Here is a 26,581-nt window from a genome sequence, read left to right as displayed (position 1 = left end):
CTGAGTTGCCATAGGCAGAGTGTACTGTATAAAGCTGCAGGGAGCTCCTTAGACAGCTGAGAGTGATTGACTCAGCCTAGAGGATCTACAGTAGATACTGAAGGGCTTCTGCTGCACGGCTTAATTACAGCTAGACAATAAGATGAAAGGGAATGAGACATTTTGGGATCCCAGATGGCCTTTAAAAAGGAAAGAAGAATAAAAAAATGTCCTGCACACAGACTTGTAACAGCATAGTCTGCTGGGACATGACTTAGTAATAATTCCAAGACCAGTCAGGCCTCCCTGTAGAATCTTAATGGAGAGCTAAGGGCAGCAGCCAAGTTCGGAGGGAGAGATATTCTAGTCAAACTTAACCCATAAGAGTCTAAGCCAGTGGAGGATGGTTCTACTAAGCTATACGGAATTGTTTTAAGAAGGTCATACCAAGGATCACTTCGCTATTTGGTTTAACATTTTAAGACTCCTTGAAGTATCCCAAAAAAATTACCCCAAAATAATTTGATGAAAATTATTTTGGGGCTTACTGCAATTAGCCAATACAAACGCATTAAATAACAGATTCACTACTTGGAACAACAGATTTTCCCCCCCAAAACAATCAAAAGGAAGTTTGTTCTGAAGTATCTGTCCTATATCTGCGAGATATAAGAAAGATCAGGAAACATACTTGTATTTAAACCTCTTCTTTTTTTTACTGTCTGAGTATACCTTACTGTCCGAGTAGACCTACAATTTACCAGAAATACAGTATAGACATTGTTATTAATGTTGTAAATGACTATTGTAGCTGGAAACGGCTGATTTTTAATGGAATATCTACATAGGCCCATTATCAGCAACCATCACTCCTGTGTTCCAATAGCACGTTGTGTTAGCTAATCCAAGTTGATCATTTTAAAAGGCTAATTGATCATTAGAAAACTCTTTTGCAATTATGTTAGCACAGCTGAAAACTGTTGTCCTGATTAAAGAAGCAATAAAACTGACCTTCTTACAGGCTCAAAAAGGCCAGAAACAAAGACCTTTCTTCTAAAACTCGTCCGTCTATTCTTGTTCTGAGAAATGATGGCTATTACATGCGAGAAATTGCGCTGTCACATTTCACCGCAGACGCGCAAGAGCGACATCGACGATGGATTTAGACGCAACAAAACAGATATCGCTTAAACTTTATGGGGATGTTTTATTTTGCTAGTTCGATTTTCACGGAGGCGCAGACATCATCTCCAGGGGTTTAAATAGACCACCAATGCAATCCATGATTGTTACTTGCATCTAATTGGTGCCATCTCCGCAGTTCCCTTTCTGAATTGGTTTCACTTTATTAGTATGACTAATGCTGCATACAAAAATAGACTTGAGCTATTTTCTGGTCAATTCCATGTGCTGTCCAAGTGGACAGAGGGTATGTGAAACACTGCTTGAGCACAGTGCATTTAATCCGAATTCAAATAGGTTGTTTTTACTTTACTGTGATATGAAGTAATACTGGCGACATAGCCTAGGCTTGTGTAATATACTGATGTAGTGGTCACTTTCATGAGAGAGAAACATACCAGTCTGTGTGCAGATCGTCGATGACCAGTAGAATCTTGGGCTTCCGTATGACAGGTTTGGCGGGCGCTGCTGGTGCAGCTTCTGCCACCGCCGCTGAAGCCTTGGCTGCTGCTGCGGCGTTCTGTGCCAACTGGGCGGTCTTCACCACGCTGGAGAAGGAGCTGAGGAAACCCCCGGGGGTCGGGGCTGGGGCCGAGCTTGAAGCCGGGGCCTGTGGTGGCAGGCTGGGGGGCGTTCGCCTCTCCGTGGCTGGGGAGGCGGGATTGGAGGTGGAGGAGGGCGGGTTAGGGCGAGGCCCACTCTGCAGGTCCATCATGTAGCCGTTGGGGAGGTTGGCCACAAAGCTGCTGTCGGACAGACGCCTGCGTAGGTAGTTCATGCTGACTGGTGGGTCGGTCGGTCAGGCCAGCTGGACGAGGGGTAGACAGTGAGATCCGAGAGGGAAAAAGGAAGGAAGAGAGAGATAATAATAATAATGATACATTTGTAACAATAATAATAATAACAATAATTTCTGTTCCCTCGGGCACAATACAACACTCAAATGTTATATGCTACTGTAAACGTGAAAACCAACGCTTCTCATATAAAAATGCATTTGGAACAGAAGGAGTATGGAGCAGTAGGCAGCATCATTGATGCAGCATTGATGTCAGCTTAGCTCACATAGGAACACACTGGGCTATAAAACGCAGCCAGCCAGCCACCAATCATTCATGAAGAAGGAAAGTAGGATTGCGCAACCCTGTTGAAACCACAGTGGCAGCCTCAGAAACATGCATATAGATGAGCAATTGCCTTAGGCACAGGAGGCGGCAGGCTGGGGGAGGCCGGGGGGATTCACATTCACAAACCTAGTCAAACACACCTAATGCATTTTGAATCTGAATCTAAACAATGGCTTTACATTTTGAACTAATAGGCTCATGTTAAAGGGGGTATTCTAGGTGGGATCGACTTGAGGGCCTTGATACAAGCCTACTAGGAGTCACTCAATCACCTCATGGTTTTTAAATCTAACCATTGACTCTATCTGCATATTAAACAGTTGGTACAGTACTAGTATATGGAGCAGCCTCATGTCAGGAGGGATGTAGGGAGAGGGATTCGCAATTCAAACCTGGTTTAAGGAGACTGTAGCTGCCTTAATGCATTTTGAGTCTAACCATCAAAGTGCTAACAATCTGCTTTGCATACAGAGCGGAGGTAGTGTGATACTGGGCTTGATATAGAAGAACGTCACTCAGATCAGCTGCACTGACTAAGAGGACAATGTAGAGGCGTGCTGATTAGAGTGAAAGCTTGAGTTATGACACTTTGAATAAGCCTCATGAATATATTCATCTATAGTGAAAGAAGGGGGCTGGGTGGGAGAGATAAGGCATTTTGTGGGATGGGTTTGCTGACTATCAGACGCTGATTGATACAGAATTGGATTGTGTGGGTAAATAAGAAGAGCGAGGATTGTGGAAAAAGGATATGACAAGGCACTGTGGGAAATCAAAACATCAATTTTATAAAAAGGCACTAGCTCACACCACAGACAGCCTTCCAGACTGCATGGCACTCTCAGGGGCATAAAATACATTACAAAGAATTTAACATGAAATGTTCAATGGAAACTTGCCTGCACACGACATGTAGAATACGTTGCTATAGCTGCAGTAGCAGAATACTATAGAGAACATTGCCCTCAAAGGACATATGTTTGTTCATTTTTCAAACTTCAAATGTCAAAGAACATGTTTAGCTCGGCATTAATGCCATTGACTTTGCAGGGACTTAAAGGAAAATACTGAATACAATTAATACTGAAGCAAATATGGGCATTGAAAATTAACATTATGCAATTTCTTGTAAAGTGTTAACAACACGGAGATTTCTTTACTCAGGGAGCTGTCCAGTCTTTGTGGTGCTGAAACAGTTATAGCCCATCCTTAGAGATCCATCAATCGCCACTAAAGGCAGGGGGAAATCCCTATCTTTATGCCACTACTTGTGCATTCCCCCACTTTCTCACCATCCTTAAACCAGCCTTAAACCAGCTTCCCTCTCATCCCTCTGCACATTTAGTATCGGGTGCTATTAAAGCCTTAGGGGCAAACCCTTTCTCTCTTGAATAAAGACAACAGAGACAGTTTCAACAAGCCCCTGCAGGAAGTGAGGCTTATAAAATCTGCCCCCCCGTCACTCCCAACCTGATGAGTCGACATTAGCAATAAGGGGTTATCAGTAAGAGTGGAGAGGGGAAAGGAGAGACGGCACACATTTAGAGGTCCCGAGTCTTGCCCTACCAAAAATCGAATAATCAGCCCCCCAGGGCCCCAACTGATCCCCTCTCTCTTAGCCTCTTAAACGACAAATAGAGCCTTGACTGGTACTGCACCAAGGCAGGCAGCAATGGCTTGCATTGCGCTATGGAAGGCAGTAACGGTAGTCTCTCCTCTGTAATTAATGGATACAGCAGGGTAATGCTAGACTAAGGCGATGTTAAAGACCGTGGTGGGACTGTGTTGATGCACGGTGACGATAATAGGGTTGCTGGCACCAGGGTCAGGCGAAGGGCAGACCAAGAGGACCTCGGACCATGGGTAAAGTGGGTGCCAGGGGTGGATGAGAAACTCTGTGACCTTTTTTGAGAGAATATCATAGAAGAATGATGTGTAGCACTGCTGAAGAGGAATGGTGCCCTCATACCCTCAGCACAATATATAGGTGATTATCATGATGACTCACAGAAATAGCCCCGAGGTGTTCTGGCAGAGTTTGTATGTGAAGGGATGTGGATATGTAACTGCTAACTGAGCCTAGAAAAGTCCATCGTCTTGCTTTCCAGTGTGTGGTAGAGAATATTTTCCATATTAAAGAACACGCAGTGAGCAGAGGGAGCTTGAGTGTCTCCATTCCGCCATACATTTAGGATGTTAGCAGCATTACAGAGTATGTATTATTCATGGCGGTCGATGTGTCTGAGGTCATGGAATTTTTGTCATTAAATATTTTTTGATTTCTTTTTAACCTGTATTTAACTAGGCAAGTCAGTTAAGAACAAATTCTTATTTACAATGGCGGCCTACCTCGGGCCAAACCCGGACGACGCTTGGGCCAATTGTACGCCTCCCTATGGGACTCCCAATCACAGCCCGGATGTGATACAGCCTAGATATGGAGCGTTTACATAGGGTCTTTACTTAAATGAAGGGGAATCACGATGGTGCGTTGGAATTACAGCTGACTGGGGACTTGAAAGAGCCCAAGCACTGAGAATAACAGTTGTATGGGAATTGCATTGCCTGTAACAACATATGTGAAGAATACCGTTAATAACAAATGAACAGTAGCACATCTAAAAGCAATCAAAAAAGCAAGAACATAACGACACAATGGGGTTTGGGTCCTCCCTCTACAATTCAGCTTTATATTAATAGCTCATCCTACTTTATTTATTTATTTTTTTAAATACACGTGCGCATCTCACACCCGACCCACACGTAGCACACGATTCTGGTCCCCTAGTACTTAGTGATATAACTGACACGGCAGTCGCTTAGCAACCAGTTCCTTTTTTACTACTAGTCTAAAAGAAACCTGGCACAGTATCAGATGAGTGTGATGACATACAGTATGTGTGAGTCATCGCGATACATCAACCACATGGCATGTGATACGGTTACCAACGAAGAGTTGGCTGTGTTTTATTCTCACTAGTGCCACAAATGTAAGAATCAAATCTCTATATCTACACAGACTGCTGTCACATACCACATGAACGTCTTCTCAACAAATAATCTTACCTCCTCATCATTAGTAACCATGAAAATAAGGAAACAGAGGAGGATACAGTGGGAAAGCATTCAGACCCTTTGACTTTTTCCGCATTTTGTTACGTTACAGCCTTATTCTAAAATGTAATAAATAAAATACCCCATAATGACAAAGCAAAAAAATAAAAAATAAATTCTTGCAAATGTATTTAAAAAAAATATATATATATTTACATAAGTATTCAGACCCTTTGCTATGACACTCAAAATTGAGCTCAGGTGCATCCTGTTTCCATTGATCATCCTTGAGATGTTTCTGCAACTTGATTGGAGTCCACCTGTGGTAAATTCAAATGATTGGACATAATCTGGAAAGGCACACGTGTGTGTGTGTCTATATAAGGTCCCACAGTTGACAGTGCATGTCAGAGCAAAATACATGCCGTGAGGTCGAAGGAATGTTCCATAGATCTCTGAGACAGGATTGTGTCGATGCACAGATCTGGGAAAGGGTACCAAAACATTTCTGCAGCATTGAAGGTCACCAAGAACACAGTGGCCTAATTTCTCTGAAAAGGGGAAAACCTCATCACCAAATTCACTGAGAATAGTAGTGTGAATAAACAATACTCCAAGCCACACCGCCATACTACTTGTCAAACACAGAGAACTGGCCTTTGGGGTGGGCTTGGTGTGAGATTTGAGAGGTCTGTGGGTGGCTTTTAACCATTTATTTGTATTTCTCAAATAAATCATTACTAAAAAGAGGTTTGGTCCAAATCGGATTTTGGGTACAACATTTAATGAATATTACATGAATCTTTTAAATGTAAATAGCCAATTGTGGTACTATCAATTAGCTTAATTTGTCAGAGTTCAAATAATCTTTCAACAATATACTGTTTCAGGAATGCTTATCTTATTGGTTTCAGGTATCCTAGTAGTTAGAGCATTGGGCCAGTAACCGAAAGATTGGTGGATTGAATCCCAGAGCTGACAGGGTGAAAATCTGTTGTTCAGGCCCTGAACAAGGCAGTTAACCCACTATTCCTAGGCCATCATTGTCAATAAGAATTTGTTCTTAACTGACTTGCCTACTTAAATAACTACAGAAACTATTTCAGGACCATCTGAGATGGTGGGTGTTGAAATCCTCTTGTGCTTTTTGAGGTGGAACAACATTACTCATTACTCCAAGTGATTACTCCAACCTATATCACTTAGCCGTGAGCCAAAACGGGCCCCTGGCTCACGCCCGGGAGGCAGCCTGCTTCCAAACCAAATGCAATCAACGCTAGCCTGATTCACCCAGGGCAGGCCTGGGGCATTATTCAAATCACCTCCCAGCCACAGAGGGTGGCAACCTTAGATGGCCTATCAGCATTCCACTACAGTGCCAGGGCTACACAAATAAGGGCACAAACCGCTTAGCCAATCCCTCACCACTTCATCATAAGCAACCAGTCCTGCAGAGTTAAGAGGCAGAAGAGGATAATTATATTTTTAAACCTAAATCCACATCAACAGTTATCTCCTTGACTAAAGGCTTTTCCATTTGTTTTTCATGGACTGGGATTTCTGCGTGTGTATAAAATACAGCTGAGGCACAGAAATGGATGACGTCATTAACAGCTTAATGTTCCTTGCTCTGTGGTCTTCTGTCTTGTCCATGATGTGTTTGCACAGCATGTTTTGGAATGGGCTGGATCGGGCCTGTCCATGCATGCAGCATTGGCCTGGCAGCAGTGAATAAGGCAGTGGCTCAGCAGGACAAGAGGGTCAATCAGAGGCATGTCATTTTCATCACCTCTCAGCCACAAAGACATGACAGGTGTGAAACTTAGATTGCCTCTCACTGCAGATGGCCCATCAGTCTGCCACTATGGTGCCAGGGGCGGGTACCCAACAGGTTTGGCTTTGCAACAAGGACTATGCATCCGCATTTCTATGTTTACTGCAAGAACTGCTACATTGAGAAAATATCCAGATCAGCTTTTGATTAGACTGAACAAACAGAGAACACTCCCAGCTATCTCAAGGCCAGATCATGTCTTCCGGTTGAGATCATCAAGAATCCCAGATCATCAGAGCCTAAAGCAAGATTCAGTACTACTGTATATGTGTTACATAGTCAATTATTTCAATTGAACATTTTGGATTCTTAGACTGGCTCAAGTATCAAGGGTGAACACTGGCAGAGAGGATACTGGCCAAAGATCACTAGCTATCTACTCAGTCACAGACTGACAGCACTTGCACAGCGTTGAGTTAAACCAGCAATGTCAGCATCTCTAGACATCTATAAAATGAACATGGATAGGATTCTATCGATAAAAGATATACGCATGGTCATACAGCCTTCAGTAGCCTAATAGACATACTGTATGATGGCATGATGATAGACAAACTCGTTTCCTATCAATTTGAACGGGGGGGGGGAACAGTGGCATTTTCAACAAGTGCGTTCACTCGCTCTGCAATAAAATAGCATCATTTGGGTATACGTAATTTATGTATAAAAAAAAATGCCAAATTCCAAGTATGTTGATGCAGAGGGTTAGGATTCACTAAATATAAAACAAAACTGACTAATGGATTCCTAGCTGCATGCGGGAATTCCCTTTTCACCCCAAACCAATCAATAAATCAGAAGATATTCATGAACAGATCATTGCCGCACATCGTCACCGACCACCCCATATAGCATGCAAACAACGCGCTAATTCGCCTGCGCAAATGAATATAATCAGTGGCTGTAATACGCTAATGTGCCCGAAATAACCGTTTCGTTTGTATGTTGAATAATCGGCTGAGAGCGGTGGACCGAGAATGACTTGGCGATAACAAAAATAAATAATACATGCACACAGGCAAAACATTGAATTGCGGGCGGCATCAATATGTCAGTCAACATTTTCATTCATTTTTCTGTCATGTTTTACCTGGGAATCTGGTATCACAAAGTGTTTGGATGATGCTCCCCTTGCGCTCGTGTCTCAATCCTCAGCAGCTCGCGCTTCAGCATCAGCATCCACCAGTCTCCTCCGTATCCCACAATGCTGCATGCTGGGAGCAGCAAAATGCATCCATTCCTGAGATCCCCTTCTTACCTCATTGGTTGATTCGCTTGTGGTATTTAATAGCATTCCTCATATTTTGTTTGAGTTGTGGACTATAAATATTTCATATTTCAAGGATGTGGCAGCATTTCATTTTCAGTTCAGACAAATGCAATGCTGAGAGACAGGAAAAACTCCAGACAGGTGTTTTATGGCTACTGATTTCCAGGGAAGCCCTCTTTCCTTGAAAGCACACACACACACACCACAGAAAATATTTAGATTAATTTGGAATCATATATCTTTTGTAGACTTAATCATTATTTGGATTTCAGACAGAAGTTTTAATTTCTGTTATGTATATTCTTGGGACACCAATGTGTTTTGGCCGATCCAGAGTCCGACCACATTCTCTTTATGGCAAGTATTCATTCAATTACCTTTGCAAAATGATACCCTCCACAATTATAAGAATATTGTTAACTGTCTCAATGCTCCCTATCCCATACACTCTTAGAAAAAAAGTTCCAAAAGGGTTCTGCAGCTGTTCCCGTAGGATAACCTTTCTTGGTTCCAAGTAGAACTATTTTGGGTTCCATGTAGATCTCTCTGTGGAAAGGGTTATACATGGAACGCTAAAGGGTTCTACCTGGAACCAAAAGAGGTTCGACAAAAGGATTATCCTACGGGGACAGCCGAAGAACCCTTTTTGGTTCTAGATAGCACCTTTTTTCGAAGCGTGTAGGGACAGAAAAACTGTCACATAAGAGTACAATTCACCATCAGTCCCATTATGGGAACTTTGCATGACCATTCCAGGATTGAATGAGTCAAAGCTCTAACTCTCAAACGTAATGCCCTTGCTCAGTGCTGTGTAACAAATAATATAGGATGCGAATTCATGATTTTTAAACATTTAACATGTTTATTTGTATTGGGAAACACCTCTTCTGGTAGGCTATACGAAACGAGGTTGCCTCATATTGGAACATTTCCAGGGTGACTGGATTGGAAACTTTTAATTAATTCAAACCAAGCTGACTCAATTAATTAAAGCCTAAATCTTTCGTTGTTTATAGGCTAATTAGAATTTAGTTAGAAGTTCCGGTCTTGCTCATCCTTCCAGGGAAAAACACAGTACTTTCACAGATGCTGACTCCCATGGATTCCCTTAGTAAAGATATCATTGTCACCATAAGCAGACTAATTTACTTCAGGCTTAATACACATATCAATTGCTTGCTGAGGTTGATAGCAGAGGGATTAGAATGTACCTAGTAAACATTGAGATTCGATGTCAATTGTGTTTGAAATTCACAGCAAGTCAGTGGTTTGGAGTGTTTCGAGATCACAGTATTAGTATGCATGCAAGATGCACAGTGTGACTTACTCCCTTTATCAAGGTCATGCAGTATTATTATCTTTTAACGGCTTGAGGTTGGGGGGTATCATTTCATTGTGAGTGAGCTTTCAGAAGTTCTATGACAATAAAACACTACATTGATTCTGAATATTTGAAATGCAAACAACTATCTGATTTTATACCCAGCCTGCAACGTTGGAACATCTGCCAAGATCAGCTTTCCATTTCAAAAGAGCTTTTGACACCCAGCCCACTGAAATGTAACACAATCAATCAATAGTAGACCTCTGGCAGGGGAGACTCTTGAATGAGCATATTAGTTTAAATGATGCACAGCAGAGGGAAACCACAGACATTCCTTACTGTACGCTTTTTGCTCTTCTATTTGGATATCCTATTTAGGAGTCTCTCTACCATATATTCAATAGTTGAATGTTTCAGCACCTTGTACATTCCAGTATTGAGTCAAATTGCGTATGACGGCAGGCCCTGACGCAGAAAATAATGTGTGTTGCAGTGTGTCCAATGATTATAATCAACAATGCCATTCCACGTTTAACTCAACACCTACCAATATCATGAGAAATGACAGCGGATCCTCATAGGAAAGAGTCATCCATGCCATAGACCTTAATCATAAAGGAAACCTGACTGACTTCCAAGCCCTCTTCAACCTTCCTCTGCAACATCTTGCCTTGTCTTGGTGCAGACTGGGTTACTGTGAAGCACTTTGTGACAATTGTTTTTTTCAAAAGTGCTAATTAAATCAACATTTTGTTTGATTGAAGGATTCTCTCTCCCCGCTCTCCCTCCCTTTCGCTGTCCCTCGATCCCTCTCTCTGTCCTCTCTTCTATGGTCTGGCGGCTTCTCTAAAATGGTTCCTCACCAACTTCCCGCTGTAAGTGTGTCAGAGAGATCCGAGCAGCATCATGGGCCAAGGAGAGAGAGGAAGGAGGAGTCATATTTCATGAATATCTCATATCAACTCAGGAAAACCACACTCTACCACACTTGCAGACACATGCTGATATTGAGAAGTGCCCCGTGGCCAGCTCCATGTGAACCACAGCGTTCTCCTATCCACCCGGCAGCTGTGGCCATCTCAGGGCCCAGTGGCTGCCAATTTAAATGATCCAGACAGGAAGTGGATGTTAGGGCTGGTTAAGGTCAATGGCTGTTTACTGTCGTATGCTGGATGGACTGATCTTAGCCTGCAGGGCACAGCTGTGTTTTTCTACAGGACAGCTCTATTTAGCTGTTCTGCAAATGGATGATGAGGTTGGGTATGGTATAAGGTTTGCGGAGTGTCATCCATGCAAGCTGATAATTTTTTTTAGTCTAGAACGAGGCATTGCACTGCAGAATGACTTTTGTGATGTATTAAATTATATAATTGTATAGGGTCTGCTGGAGACCTCAGGTGGCTGGGTTAGATAAACATAAAAAACTGGTTTGTCACTGGGGACCTACACAGAATTCAATGATGTCACGTAAGGTCACGGATGACCTCACAGCACAAGCATTCACATCACACAGTCCACTGTACCATACATACTGTACACAGGGGAAGGGACCGCCTGGACCCCTTTCTAAAGCTATTTATCTCACAGATATGCCTGGGTGGGGTCAATATATGGGGAAGCACAGTGACGCCTGACTGATTTGCAGCACTAAAGGGAAAGCGCTCATTTCAGAGGGAGGAGGAAACGGAGGAAACCCTCCGGAGAGGAAGGAGGGATTCATGGGAGGACGAGAGAGATGCTCATTGTGTTCAACCGGATCAGCCTGAGGAAAGAGCTGTTCATAATCACTGATCTCCAAATCACCTTGCATCAATATTGAGAGAGCGAGAGGTGTAAGACAAGGCAGTAGAAAGAAAAGCAGCCTGTTTTAGAATATATTTAAAAATTTAGGAAAATGATAGTCTAGTTAAGCCTACAATGACAGTGAAGGTTTCAGTTGGCAGAGTGAACAGCATTTTGTTACAATTAAAAGTGATAGAAGTACATTAACCTGCAACTGAGTTGGGTTCTATAAGGCAAAACTAAGCTGAAATTGTGTCTGTGCTGCTACTCCCTAGTGGTAATGCAGTAAAGAGAGGGTACAGTTTTTTCAAACTGCCACTAGGGGATAGCAAACACCAAATACTGTACATTCCAAAAGCTTCTCATTTCAGGTAGAGATGAACTAGGCAATGTTGAGGCATTTGTTTTGCAAAATTGGAACAACAAAATAAATAGGGAGTGGAAACTATTTAAGATGCAGTTGTTCCTTTATATTAGAAGTTCAATTACAGCAGTATGTTGATGGGTACAAATCGTATCATACAATTGAATAGGCTCTCTTTTGCATTGGTCCAGACACACTTTAGTATCGTTACAGACAAGATTATACAAATATTTCCATAGAATCTGAAATCATGAAATCTATGTGCAGTCTAATGATTAAAACATGTATTACTTGTGATAGCTTATATGGCTTAGAAACCATTTCATACAGAAACAGTTTTTTGTTTTAAATGAAATACTTGGTTCTTAGTGGTAAACTACTTTCGGTCTTTGGAGTCTCCTTGAGTGGTTGTCATTTCTCTTTGGCACTTAAAGAAGGCATCGTCATAATCTCTGGTATGACATCAGGGTAGGCATTGCCAGGGATGCTGTTGGCATGGTTACCCTAAGAACAGGTGCTGTAGATCATGACTTTCTGGCTGATGTCATCGAGCAGCTGGCGTGCTGTTTTCTCCAGCCCGGCCAGCTGACCTGCCTTGGCCTCTAGAGTACGCTGGTTGGCTGCATACGACCTCTCCAACTCTGCAAACACACAGGGATGTCATTAGAGATAGTGTGTGTGTGTATGTGTGTGTGTGTGTGTGTGTGTGTGTGTGTGTGTGTGTGTGTGTGTGTGCGTACGCATGCATGCGTGAACGTGCTCTTGTGCGTGCATGCTTGTGTGGTGTGTGTAAGCACATTGGTTTTTGTGTGTGTGTGTGTGTGTGTGTGTGTGTGTGTGTGTGTGTGTGTGTGTGCGCGCATGTGTGCATGTGCGTTACCTCTGAGTCTCTGTAGTTTTCCGCTGGTCTGGGTGAGCAGCTCCTTGGCCTCCTGCTGGAGTAGCTCCGCCCTCTTCTTGGCATCAGACACGCCCACGGCCTTCGTCACCACCAAGCCCTCCACAACACTGTACTGACCCTTCACCTCCGAGTCAAACTCCTACACACAACAAACACACACCCACACAAAGCAGAACACACACTGAGAATGGGTAACAATATAATTGGCAGGTAAAATACTGGGCTGTGTGTGCGCGCGTGCGTCTATCTATGTGTGTGTACCTGCAGGGCCCGCTCTGCGTCCTGCTTGGCGGTCTCAGACAGTCTCTCAGTGTTCTGTGTGCGGTGGCTGGTGTCCAGGCTGCTCTCTCTCAGCAGAGTCACGTCTCTCTCCAGCTGCAGCAGACGCAGTGTGGCATTACTCAGAAGCAGCTCTGACTCCGCAGTCTCCGACTCCACCTATAAACACACAAACCCATATTAGCATGTATTCATGCACAGACGCAAACACAAACACGCGTATTGTTCTTCAAAATTCTATTTTCCCTAAACCTAACCATAAGCCTAACCCTGATCTTAACCCTAACACTAACCTTAACCCGTAACCTTAAACCTAACCCCTCTTAAGCTTAAAATAGCCTTTGTCCTCATGGGGACGTGGGAATTTTCTTTGTTTTACTATCCTTGTGAAGGACTTTTGGGGAATTTTAGGTCCCATCAAGGATAGAAGAACCATCACACACACAATACACACCTTTAGAGACCTTGCATGGAATGTGTATTTATACAAATCTCCCAAATTTTAGACACAATTGAAGCCCTGGTCACAGGTTTCCAGACTTACAGACGTGATGAGGTCAAGAGTACCCCTGGTGTTGTTGTAGGCCTGCTTGACGGCGTCGATGGCAGCATTCTGAGCACGCTCAGTTGTATCCAGAGCCTCCTTCACCAGGGCAGCTGTCTCCTTCACCTCAGACGCCTCCTGACTGAGAGGAGATTGTATGTGAGTGTGTGTCTTATCAATGTGGTTCAAGTGTGTGTGAGTGAGTGAGTGAGTGAGTGAGTGAGTGAGTGAGTGAGTGAGTGAGTGAGTGAGTGAGTGAGTGAGTGAGTGAGTGAGTGAGTGAGTGAGTGAGTGAGTGAGTGAGTGAGTGAGTGAGTGAGAGAGAGAGAGAGAGAGAGAGAGAGAGAGAGAGAGAGAGAGAGAGAGAGAGAGAGAGAGAGAGAGAGAGAGAGAGAGAGAGAGAGAGAGAGAGAGAGAGAGAGAGAGAGAGAGAGAGAGAGAGAGAGAGAGAGAGAGAGAGAGAGAGAGAGAGTGTTAGCCTGTGTTTGTGTGTATGCATGAATTCATGCATGCGTGCATCTTACCTGGCAGTGCGAGCCTGCTCCAGCAGCCTCTCTGTAGTGTGTATGTCGTTGGCACTCTGACTGAGGATGTCCTCCACGCTGGTGAGGGTTCCCACCCTGTCTCTGATCTCCTTGGTCAGGGCCTCCAGCTGCCCGGGCGACGTGGGCATCTTCAGGGCCAACACCTCGTTCGACACCGCTTCGATAACCTCCACGTTGGCACGGTCGTCTGTCACCATGGAAACAGAGCCAATTAAGAGTCAGAGAGCCATACACAGGTCACAATCATTTCGAATCACAATCATAACCAATCACTCACATGGGGAAAGAAGAACTGGAGCCCTGATTGTCTATGAATCAGGGATCATTTAGTTAGTCTGTACAGTACAATGAAAAATGTGTGTATACTCACTAGTGAGTAGGTCTCGTATCTCCTTGATGAGGCTGCGGAGCTGCTCGTTGGTGTGCTCCACTCCATCTCGGCTCTGGTTGGACTTCAGCAGCACCTCCCGAGCACTCAGCTTGGCCTCGTCCGCATGCACCTTCACCTCCCACACCTAGAGGGCGCCACAGGACACGTTAACTCAAACACGGTAAGGTAAACACTCCTCAACGCTTGTGCCGGAGCAAGCAGATATTCTATTTTCTTTAGTTACTATGATGATAATGTAAGATGACCTGATTATATTCATGTAGGGCTGAATCATAACTAAACAACAGCTGTACTACACAAAGTTGTATTCATGAATCTCAAGTTAGGATTCGGCCCAGAGTGTAAAAAAAACTACAGTTCCCACCATTCTAGAGAGCTTATCCACTTCCTGCATGGTGGACAGGATTTCCTGGTCGAAGTCCTTGGCTGTTTTCAGAGTGCTTTGTGTCTGTGTGACCAGACCGTCACACCCGTCTCCACCACAGCGATGGGTGCCGTCCTCCGACACACACCCCACCCCTCCACAGGGTGACGCAGCGCACCCCTCCTCCCCACCAGCCGCTCCACATGTCTGCACAGAGAGAAAACACACCAATCGGGTTAGAGCACTAGAAAACAAGGGACCCATTCAAAAAGCGTTGTGGTGAAGAAGTGCGATAATAATTGACTACTGATTTTTTTTATTTAACCTTTATTTAGGTCAGACTTACCTGCTTGCTGAGCTCTGATAGGTCAAGACTTTCGAGCTCCATGGTAAGCCTCTCCAGTCTCTCTGTGTGTTTCTGTTGTCTCAGGTCAAACTCCGCCTGGTTCTGGCTCAGTCTGGCCTCCGCTTCGCGCCGTAGTGTAGCCGACTGTTCCAAAGTGTTGTCGGGGTAACTGGTGGTCTGATTGACACGGATCTCCGCCCTCTTAGACTCCAAGTGGGCATCGGTGATGGTGTCCATCGCTCCTGCCATACACAAATAAAACACACATAAACAGGGGTGTGTCAGAACTAGTAATGATGTCATGCATACTATACCCCCTCTCTCACCCTCTGCCCCCTTTCTCTCTCTCCTCTCTCACCCTCTATGTTAGAGTTCTTCACAGTCTTTATCTGGTCTCCAATGTCTTTGACTGTTCTCTCTAGCTCTTGGGCCTGCTCTCTCAGTGTGTCCAGACTGGCCTCGGTGTAGTTGGCATTTACAACGAGACGGGACAGGGAATCCTCTGAGACGGTCAGCCTCTCGTTCAGGTCTGCCACCATCTCACTGTTGCAGACGCGCGCACACACACACACACACACACACAAAATAATATTTTCAATAGAGTTGACATAGACTGATCATAACATCAAGGATACAAACAGAACCCTTGGTGCTGTGTGTTTCAACGTGTTAATGTGTGTATGCAGGTGCACGTGTTTGTGTGTACATACGTGGCCTGCTGCATCATTTGTTGTACATCTTCCATCTTCTGTATAGCGGGGTTGTTCTCTACTATCCCACTGATAGCATTAGCACTAATCTCCAGACTGCTAACGGTGTCTGTGTACGGCGCCGTCACCCCACTGGTCTGGAGCTCTGTCACATGATCCTTCAAACGCTGCGCCTGGTTGGTCAGTTCCCCTACCACGCTGTCCCACTCGCCGAAGCACTGGTGGCATCGTTGGCAGGCGGGGAACTCCCCATGGTACCCTCTGGCACACTGGTTACACCGGGGTCCAGAAACACCCTCCACACACACACACTGGCCGGACGAACGGTGGCACTGCTCGCTGGCGATGCCACGCAGGTCACAGTCACACGCTGGAGGGTGAGGGAGAGAGAGAGAAAGAGGAACAGGAGAAGAGAGAAAAGGGTTAAACACATACACATACCTATACTTGACTTGAGGTGAAAACAGTGGTGATGATGGAAAGGAAATGAGGGTACAAGGAAATTAACTCAGACTAATATGAGAACAGGTCTGTGCCCTTTAAAAGCCACCCTAGGAAAACAGAGGTACTGAAAAACTATATTATTAATGGCTCAACAGTCCTGCGCCGAGAGTAAATGAACGCACAGGTAGCCTTGACCTCTAAACTCTATCCCCCTTTTGACCCCCCAGTCTGAAGCACAGCAGAGACAAGCCCTCTAACCTCTAAAGTGGGAGGAGAAGGAGAGAAAGAGTGATGGAGTAAGTCAGTGAAAAAATGTGAGGAATGGAGAACAGGAAAGGGTGCATATAAGCGGTTAGCACCCATTACTGTTGCCTGAGCTTTTGAAGAGGTGATTGATGCACCAAAAAAAAAGAATGATTCAACATACAATTATAAAGCAACCAGCTGCAATAGGATTGTGAGTTTACTCAACATTTGGTGTACAAACTACTAAGAACACCTGCTCTTTCCAAGATATAGACTGACTACGATCACTTATTGATGTCACTTGTTCAATCCACTTCAAATCAGAGTAGATGAAGGGGAGGAGACAGGTTAAAGAAGGATTTTTAAACCTTGGATTGTGTATGTGTGCCATTCAGAGGGTTAATGGGCAAGACAAAATATTGATGTGCCTTTGAACAGGGTGTGGTAGTATGTGCCGGGCGCACCGGTTTGTACCAAGAACTGCAACGCTGCTGGGTTTCTCACATTAAAAAGTATCCCGTGTGTATCAAGAACGGTCCACCAACCAAAGAACATCAAGCCAACTTGACACTGTGGGAAGCATTTGAGTCAATATGGGCCAGCATCTCTGTGAAACACTTTCAACACCTTGTATGTCCATTGAGGCTGTTCCGAACAGGTAACACGATAATCACAGCCACGTGCGTGGTAGGGTTGCGACTGTTGCAATGACCGTGGCATCTTAATTCACACACGCAGGCGCCATCGTCAAGCCTGTCACTTTACCTCTTGACCTCTTAAATCAAACCATGACATGATCCTCTTAACCTAGACATGGTGTCAATCAAACATTTCTCTTTATCTCTCTCTTTCTCGCTCGCTCTTTCAAACACACACACTCATACACATTCACACACATGCGTGCAGTATACACACAGTGCGCTGAGAGGGCGAGGACAGCGACAGGAGGTCAGACTAACTTTACAGGCAGTTTGGGAATACTGCAGGAATTCCTAAACCACAGGAATAAGATCACGATTAAGACAGGATTCCTCTGATTTCTGGAACATCTGGCTCTGATTCTCACACGAACCAAGGAGTTATTCCCAGAAATTCACTCTCAAAATCTCCCTCCCTCCCTCCTCTCTCTCACTGTCTCTCTGAGGGTGTGCCAACTTCTATGAGATATACATTTCTCCAGATGCAGTGATTGATGGAAACTGGTCTGTTTGTCAGTCAGTTGTTCAGCAGACAGACCATGTAGGTGTCGACAGAGAGGAGTAATTTAGAGCCAACTAACACCACACTGGTGACACACATGCACACACTGACACAAGGACAGACATACGCACGAATGCACACATACACCGACAAGCATTTCGCTACACTCGCATTAACATCTGCTAACCATGTGTATGTGACAAATAAATTTTGATTTGATACACACAAACAAACAAAACAGAGAATGACACAATGTCTTGGAAATTCAATACTGAGAGAGATTTGGTAATTTCTTCGAACAATCCTCTTTATTTAATATTGATTAATTGTTGCAATAATGAGGCTGGTTGAACCCCCACCCTTGAGTGTTGGACCGAGTAACCTAACCTTTACATACATGCAGAGTACTATATACAGCTGAAGTCGGAAGTTTACATACCCCTTAACCAAATATATTTAAACTAAGTTTTTCACAATTCCTGACATTTAATCCTAGTGAAAATCCCCGGTTTTAGGTCAGTTAGGTTCACCACTTTATTCTAAGAATGTGAAATGAAAGAATAATAGGAGAGAGAATTATTTATTTCAGCTTTTATTTCTTTCATCACATTCCCAGTGGGTCAGATGTTTACATACACTCAATAAGTATTTGGTAGCATAGCCTTTAAATTGTTCAACTTGGGTCAAACGTTTCTGGTAGCCTTCCACAAGCTTCCCACAATAAGTTGGGTGAATTTTGGCCCATTCCTCCTGACAGAGCTGGTGTAACTGAGTCAGGTTTGTAGGCCTCCTTGCTCACACACGCTTTTTCGGTTCTGCCCACAAATGTTTTATAGGATTGAGGTCAGGGCATTGTGATGGCCACTCCAACACCTTGACTTTATTATGCTTAAGCCATTTTGCCACAACTTTGGAAGTATGCTTGGGGTCATTGTCCATTTGGAAGACACATTTGTGACCAAGCTTTAACTTCCTGACTGACGTCTTGAGATGTTGCTTCAATATATCCCATAATTTTCCTCATCATGATGCCATCTATTTTGTGAAGTGCACCAGTCCCTCCTGCAGCAAAACACTTCCACAACATGATGCTGCCACCCCCGTGCTTCGCGGTTGGGATGGGGATCTTCAGCTTGCAAGCCTCCCCCTTTTTCTTCAAAACATGACGATGGTCATTATGGCCAAACAGTTCTGTTTTTGTTTCATCAGACCATAGGACATTTCTCCAAAAAGTACGATCTTTGTCCCCATGTGCAGTTGCAAACCGTAGTCTGGCTTTTTATGGCAGTTTTGGAGCAGTGGCTTCTTCCTTGCTGAGCGGCCTTTCAGGTTATGTCGATATAGGACTTGTTTTGCTGTGGATATAGATACTTTTGCACCAGTTTCCTCCAGCATCTTCACAAGATCCTTTGCTGTTGTTCTGGGATTTATTTGCACTTTTCGCACCAAAGTACATTCATCTCTAGAAGACAGAACGCGTCTCCTTCCTGAGCGGTATGACAGCTGCGTGGTCCCATGGTGTTTATACTTGCGTACTATTGTTTGTACAGATGAACATGGTACCTTCATTCCAAACGCCTTGAAGGATGAATCAGACTTGTGGAGGTATACACATTTTTTGGGGAGGTCTTGGCTGATTTCTTTTGATTTTCCCATGATGTCAAGCAAAGAGGCACCGAGTTTGAAGAGAGGCCTTGAAATACATCCACAGGTACACCTCCAATTGACTCAAATGATGTCAATTAGGAGAAACTTCTAAAGCCATGACATCATTTTCTGGAATTTTCCAAGCTGTTTAAAGGCACAGTCACCTTAGTGTATGTAAACTTCTGACCCACTGGAATTGTGATACAGTGAAGTATAAGTGAAATAATCTGTCTGTAAACAGTTGTTGGAAAAATGACTTGTGTCATGCACAAAGTAGATGTCCTAACCGACTTGCCAAAACTATAGTTTGTTATTTTTTTTAGAGTGGTTGAAAAACAAGTTTTAATGACTCCAACCTAAGTGTATGTAAGATTCAGACTTCAACTGTATGGCTGACTAACAATGCTCAGTCACGGTTGGTTAAACCCCCCTCATGCAGATTGGGGCCTCATAAGCCACTCTGGCTTCATCCTGTTGTTATCTGCACATGGGTTGTTGTCTTAACCCCACCCTGACTTAGTTTCCCAGATGCAAGGTAAAACACATTATTGTCTATGTAATGCAGTCTTTAACCCATTTGTCAGCTCAAGCCATCTCCAGTGACCATACACCCATATTAGATGCAGGGAACGAGAGTGGAACCCATGAAAACACAGACACTAACAGGACAGAAATATCCTCCTATCTATTAAGCATGCTAACTGTTAATATCAAACAAATCAGGTAAATATGTAATTTTTCAATCACAACATGAATTACACAATGTTAAAACAACACGGATGCATGAAAGCCAATTCAGTATCTCCAGAGACATCCACTCTGCTGGAGTCTGATAACACACACACACACACACACACACAGAGAAAACTGCAATGCTACAACAAAAAATACATAAAACCTGGCTTCCAGCCCAGTCACTCAGGGGAACCACCGGTCATGAGAACGAGACCATGAGAGACTGTTTACTCAAACTCTAAGAGACAGATTCCAAACACACAGAACCCCTCTCTAAGAGTGTTTCTCCAGACCCCAGTAAATTCAGAAGGAGACCCACTTGGAGAGGAAGCAATGAAGCATTTAGATACCCTGTTGCACATGTTTCAGCTTCATGATGCACACAAGTTTAAGGCAGTCATGGGAACGAATCCACACACATACTTTGTACTTTCCACTGACACTCATAATCCCAGCCAGAGAAACTTACCTTGACATTTGACCTCAGGATCTCCCCAGAACTTATCTCGGCATTCGTTGCATTTTCTTCCCCCGAAACCTGGCCTGCATGAGCACTGCCCCGACAGCTAGAAAACACACAACACATCAGCATTATGAACATGCAATATACACTGAGTGTACAAAACATTAAGAACACCTAATATTGAGTTGCCCCCCCCAGCTTCAATTCGTCGGGCATGGACTCTACAATGTGTTGAAAGCGTTCCACAGAGATGCTGGCCCATGCTTCCCTGGACTCCACTGCTTCCCACAGTTGTGTCAAGTTGGCTGGATGTCCTTTGGTTGGTGGACCATTCTTGATACACACAGGAAACTGTTGAGTGTGAAAAAGCCAGCAGCGTTGCAGTTCTTTGAACAAACAGGTGCGCCTGGCACATACTACCACACCCTGTTCAAAGGCACTGAAATCTTTTGTCTCGCCCATTCACCCTCTGAATGGCACACATACACAATCCATGATTCAATTGTCTCAAGGCGTAAAAATCCTTATTTAACCTGTCATCTCCCTTTCATCTACACTGACTGAAGTGACTTTAACAAGTGACATCAATAAGGGATCCCAGCTTTCACCTGGATTCACCTGGTCAGCATATGTCATGGAAAGAGCATAATATTTTGTAAACTCAGTGTACCATCTCTAGGTTAGAGGAGGGTTTCCTTGCTACACACTGTACAATGGACAGTGGCCTGTATTGTATACAGAGTCTTAGAGTAGGAGTGCTGACCTAGGATCAGATCATTCTGTCCATATAATCTTTTTCAGTATAATCTAAAAGGGAAATCCGATCCTACATCAGCACTCCTATTCTGAAACTATTTGTGAATACGGTCCAGGGTGTTTGCAGCACAAAAAAAACATGTCTGTATTACAAAATAATAATGAATTACTATTGGGTCTAGCTCTCTCCTGTTCTTAGCCCATAAATGGTTGATGGAGTTTCTCTCTCTGTCTCTGAGTGGAATGCTTGTTTAGTAACCCCAAAGTGTATTCTAAGCCTTCCTTCCTCTATGGAACTCAGCCAGTAAACACACTACTCCTGCTGACAGTGTTTCCAAACCAGGAAAATGGTGTGCTTTCTAATCAGAAAAAACTGAGCCCAAGCCCTAGTTACGTGTGCTATCAAACCTCTGCAAATTATACAGAACGCGACAGTCTGTCTGTTTGAAAACCTTCCCCAAGTTCTCCCATATCACCCTGCTCCGCCGTAAACTCCACTGGCTTCCAGTTGAATCTCGCATCCACTACAAGACCATGGTACGTGCCTACGAAGCAGCAAGAGGAACTGCCCCTCCCTACCTTCAGGCTATGCTCGAACCCTACACCCAAACCCGAGTACTCAGTTCTGCCACCTCTAGTCTCTTGGCCCTCCCAGGGAGGGCAGCTCCCACTCAGGGAGGGCAGCTAAGGGAGGGCAGTTCCCACTCAGGGAGGGCAGCTCCCACTCAGGGAGGGCAGCTAAGGGAGGGCAGCTCCCACTCAGCCCAGTCAAAGCTCTTCTTTGTCCTGGCACCCCAATGGTGGAACCAGCTTCCTCCTGAAACTAGGACAGTAGGGCCTGGCCATCTTCTGAAAACATCTGAAACCCTACATCAAATACTACTTCAAATAGTATCTTAAATAATCCCACACACCCCCACCAGCAAATCGGTGCCAAGGTTTTTAAAATGTATTTTTATGCATAATAGGGAGATATTCGTGACCGTATACAAAAGTAAACAAGGTTTGAAATGATTATGTTTTAGTAAAATATATCTGTTTGGGCTTCTTGCTATCAATTTGCAGTCTACAAATGATTTGTAATTATGTTCCGGCTCCCTGACCATTCTCTCAAGACAAAATCATCCCTCAGCTAAATGTAGTTGATGATTCCTGAGCTAAAGCATCTAAACTTGAACAACCTTTTCAGTAATGGGTGCAGTATATCCAAGTAACAGATTGGATAAGGTTAGAAAAATGTATGCTATTTATATTTGTGTAGCATAATATTAATTACTCAATTCACATGCAAACACATACAGTGCATTCGGAAAGTATTCAGACCCCTTGACTCTTTCCACAATTTGTTACGTTACAGCCTTTTTCTAAAATGTATTAAATAAAATCCTCATCAATCTACACACAATACCACATAATGACAAAGTGAAAAAAAATGTTTTTTTGAAATGATGGCAAATTCAAATGTTATTTATATGGTGGATACAACCTTCCCAGCTCTGCAGATTCTGGTGTTAAGTGATAGATGGGAGGAGTTGAATGGAGCTGAAGGTTGGTACTGATAAAAACGAACAACAACAAGATAACTAATGTAAAACATACTGTGCCCGTAAAACGTATAGAGGTTCAGAACTTTAGTGAAAGAGCACAGTTTGAAAGATATGGCAAATAGAAATCAAACCGGATGGACATCAGAAATAGATGGGAGAGATTGAGGGTAGAGGAAGGACAGGAGTAAAAACAAACTAAATATAACTATTGTAAAATAGATTGTGTCCATAAAATATAGTATGTATAAGCTGGAAATACAGGCGTAAGTGTTGTTATTCACTAGTTTGCTCCAATTGGGGGAGGGGAAGAGGGTAAAGATTATATACACACACACACACACACACACACACACACACACACACACACACACACACTATACACTATATACACTACCATTCAAAAGTCTGGGGTCACTTAGAAATGTCCTTGTTTTTGAAAGAAAAGCACATTTCTGTCCATTAAAATAACATAAAATTGATCAGAAATACAGTGTAGACATTGTTAATGTTGTAAAGGACTATTGTAGCTGGAAACGGCAGATTTTTTATGGAATATCTACATAGGCGTACAGAGACCCATTATCAGCAACCATCACTCCTGTGTTCCAATGGCACGTTGTGTTAATCCAAGTTTAGCATTTTAAAAGGCTAATTGATCATTAGAAAACCCTTCTGCAATTATGTTAGCACAGCTGACAACTGTTGTTCAGATTAAAGAAGCAATAAAACTGGTCTTCTTTAGAGTAGTTGAGTATCTGGAGCATCAGCATTTGTGGGTTCGGTTACAGGCTCAAAATGGCCAGAAACAAAAACATTTCTTCTGAAACTCATCCATCTATTCTTGTTCTGAGAAATTAAGGTTATTCCATGCGGGAAATTGCCAAGAAATGTAAGATCTTGTGCAACGCTGTGTACCACTCCCTTCACAGAACAGCGCAAACTGGCTCTAACCAGAATAGAAAGAGGAGTGGGAGGCCCCGGTGCACAACTGAGCAAGAGGACAAGTACATTAGTGTGTCTAGTTTGAGAAACAGACGCCTCACAAGTCCTCAACTGGCAGCTTCATTAAATAGTACCCGCAAAACAACAGTCTCAACGTCTACCGCGAAGAGGCGACTCCGGGATGCTGGCCTTCTAGGCAGAGTTCCGCTGTCCAGTGTCTGTGTTCTTTTGCCCATCTGAATCTTTTTATTGGAACGTCTGAGATATGGCTCTTTCTTTGCAACTCTGCCTAGAAGGCCAGCAATCCAGGAGTAAAAACAAACAAAATATAACTATTGTAAAATAGACTGTGTCCATAAAATGTATATAGTATGTATGAGTTGTAAATAAAGGGTTGGAGGGTAAAGGAAATATATATATTTTTAAGATATACAGTTGAAGTGGGAAGTTTACATACACCTTAGCCAAATACATTTAAACTCAGTTTTTCACAATCCATGACATTTAATCCCAGTAAAAATGCCCTGTCTTAGGCCAGTTAGGATCACCACTTTATTTTAAGAATGTGAAATGTCAGAATAATAGTAGAGAAACAGATTTATTTCAGCTTTTATTTCTTTCATCACATTCCCAGTGGGTCAGAAGTTTACATACACTCCATTAGTATTTGGTAGCATTGCCTTTAAATTGTTTAACTTGGGTCAAACGTTTTGGCTAGCCTTCCACAAGCTTCCCACAATAAGTTGGGTGAATTTTGGCCCATTCCTCCTGACAGAGCTGGTGTAACTGAGTCAGGTTTGTAGGCCTCCTTGCTCACACACGCTTTTTCCGTTCTGCCCACACATTTTTGATAGCATTGAGGTCAGGGCTTTGTGATGGCCACTCCAATACATTGACTTTGTTGTGCTTAAGCCATTTTGGCACAACTTTGGAAGTATGCTTGGGGTTGTTGTCCACTTGGAAGACCCATTTGCGAACAAACTTCCTGACTGATGTCTTGAGATGTTGCTTCAATATACAGTGCCTTGCGAAAGTATTCGGCCCCCTTGAACTTTGCGATCTTTTGCCACATTTCAAGCTTCAAACATAAAGATATAAAACTGTATTTTTTTGTGAAGAATCAACAACAAGTGGGACACAATCATGAAGTGGAACGACATTTATTGGCTATTTCAAACTTTTTTAACACATCAAAAACTGAAAAATTGGGCGTGCAAAATTATTCAGCCCCTTTACTTTCAGTGCAGCAAACTCTCTCCAGAAGTTCACAATGAGGATCTCTGAATGATCCAATGTTGACACTAAATGACTAATGATGATAAATACAATCCACCTGTGTGTAATCAAGTCTCCGTATAAATGCACCTGCACTGTGATAGTCTCAGAGGTCTGTTAAAAGCGCAGAGAGCATCATGAAGAACAAGGAACACACCAGGCAGGTCCGAGATACTGTTGTGAAGAAGTTTAAAGCCGGATTTGGATACAAAAAGATTTCCCAAGCTTTAAACATCCCAAGGAGCACTGTGCAAGCGATAATATTGAAATGGAAGGAGTATCAGACCACTGCAAATCTACCAAGACCTGGCCGTCCCTCTAAACTTTCAGCTCATACAAGGAGAAGACTGATCAGAGATGCAGCCAAGAGGCCCATGATCACTCTGGATGAACTGCAGAGATCTACAGCTGAGGTGGGAGACTCTGTCCATAGGACAACAATCAGTCGTATATTGCACAAATCTGGCCTTTATGGAAGAGTGGCAAGAAGAAAGCCATTTCTTAAAGATATCCATAAAAAGTGTCGTTTAAAGTTTGCCACAAGCCACCTGGGAGACACACCAAACATGTGGAAGAAGGTGCTCTGGTCAGATGAACCCAAAATTGAACTTTTTGGCAACAATGCAAAACGTTATGTTTGGCGTAAAAGCAACACAGCTGAACACACCATCCCCACTGTCAAACATGGTGGTGGCAGCATCATGGTTTGGGCCTGCTTTTCTTCAGCAGGGACAGGGAAGATGGTTAAAATTGATGGGAAGATGGATGGAGCCAAATACAGGACCATTCTGGAAGAAAACCTGATGGAGTCTGCAAAAGACCTGAGACTGGGACGGAGATTTGTCTTCCAACAAGACAATGATCCAAAACATAAAGCAAAATCTACAATGGAATGGTTCAAAAATAAACATATCCAGGTGTTAGAATGGCCAAGTCAAAGTCCAGACCTGAATCCAATCGAGAATCTGTGGAAAGAACTGAAAACTGCTGTTCACAAATGCTCTCCATCCAACCTCACTGAGCTCGAGCTGTTTTGCAAGGAGGAATGGGAAAAAATTTCAGTCTCTCGATGTGCAAAACTGATAGAGACATACCCCAAGCGACTTACAGCTGTAATCGCAGCAAAAGGTGGCGCTACAAAGTATTAACTTAAGGGGGCTGAATAATTTTGCACGCCCAATTTTTCAGTTTTTGATTGGTTAAAAAAGTTTGAAATATCCAATAAATGTCGTTCCACTTCATGATTGTGTCCCACTTGTTGTTGATTCTTCACAAAAAAATACAGTTTTATATCTTTATGTTTGAAGCCTGAAATGTGGCAAAAGGTCGC

General features: G+C 43.3%; 2 protein-coding genes across 2 annotated transcripts in view; both read right to left on the bottom strand.

The window, feature by feature from the left end:
• The window catches only part of LOC139392798 (synapsin-3-like), a 134,286-nt gene extending 125,923 nt beyond the window's left edge, over positions 1-8,363 (bottom strand). Inside the window, exons 1-2 of the mRNA XM_071141056.1 lie at positions 8,267-8,363; positions 1,560-1,969 (exon numbers count right to left, since the gene is read on the bottom strand). Coding sequence (XP_070997157.1) covers positions 1,560-1,939 — 380 coding nt within the window. The 5' untranslated portion in view covers positions 1,940-1,969; positions 8,267-8,363. The remainder of the gene's footprint in view (positions 1-1,559; positions 1,970-8,266) is intronic.
• A 3,637-nt stretch (positions 8,364-12,000) lies between these two features.
• The window catches only part of LOC139392785 (laminin subunit beta-1-like), a 37,067-nt gene continuing 22,486 nt past the window's right edge, over positions 12,001-26,581 (bottom strand). The window contains exons 23-33 of the mRNA XM_071141036.1: positions 20,738-20,834; positions 15,997-16,366; positions 15,645-15,829; positions 15,287-15,528; positions 14,941-15,147; positions 14,556-14,700; positions 14,165-14,372; positions 13,641-13,782; positions 13,079-13,255; positions 12,797-12,956; positions 12,001-12,557 (exon numbers count right to left, since the gene is read on the bottom strand). Of these exons, the coding sequence (XP_070997137.1) occupies positions 12,421-12,557; positions 12,797-12,956; positions 13,079-13,255; positions 13,641-13,782; positions 14,165-14,372; positions 14,556-14,700; positions 14,941-15,147; positions 15,287-15,528; positions 15,645-15,829; positions 15,997-16,366; positions 20,738-20,834 (2,070 nt within the window). The 3' untranslated portion in view covers positions 12,001-12,420. The remainder of the gene's footprint in view (positions 12,558-12,796; positions 12,957-13,078; positions 13,256-13,640; positions 13,783-14,164; positions 14,373-14,555; positions 14,701-14,940; positions 15,148-15,286; positions 15,529-15,644; positions 15,830-15,996; positions 16,367-20,737; positions 20,835-26,581) is intronic.

This window comes from Oncorhynchus clarkii, chromosome 33 (genome assembly GCF_045791955.1).
Source record: "Oncorhynchus clarkii lewisi isolate Uvic-CL-2024 chromosome 33, UVic_Ocla_1.0, whole genome shotgun sequence".
Lineage (NCBI taxonomy): Eukaryota > Metazoa > Chordata > Actinopteri > Salmoniformes > Salmonidae > Oncorhynchus > Oncorhynchus clarkii.
This window is presented reverse-complemented; position numbering and strand designations above follow the sequence as displayed.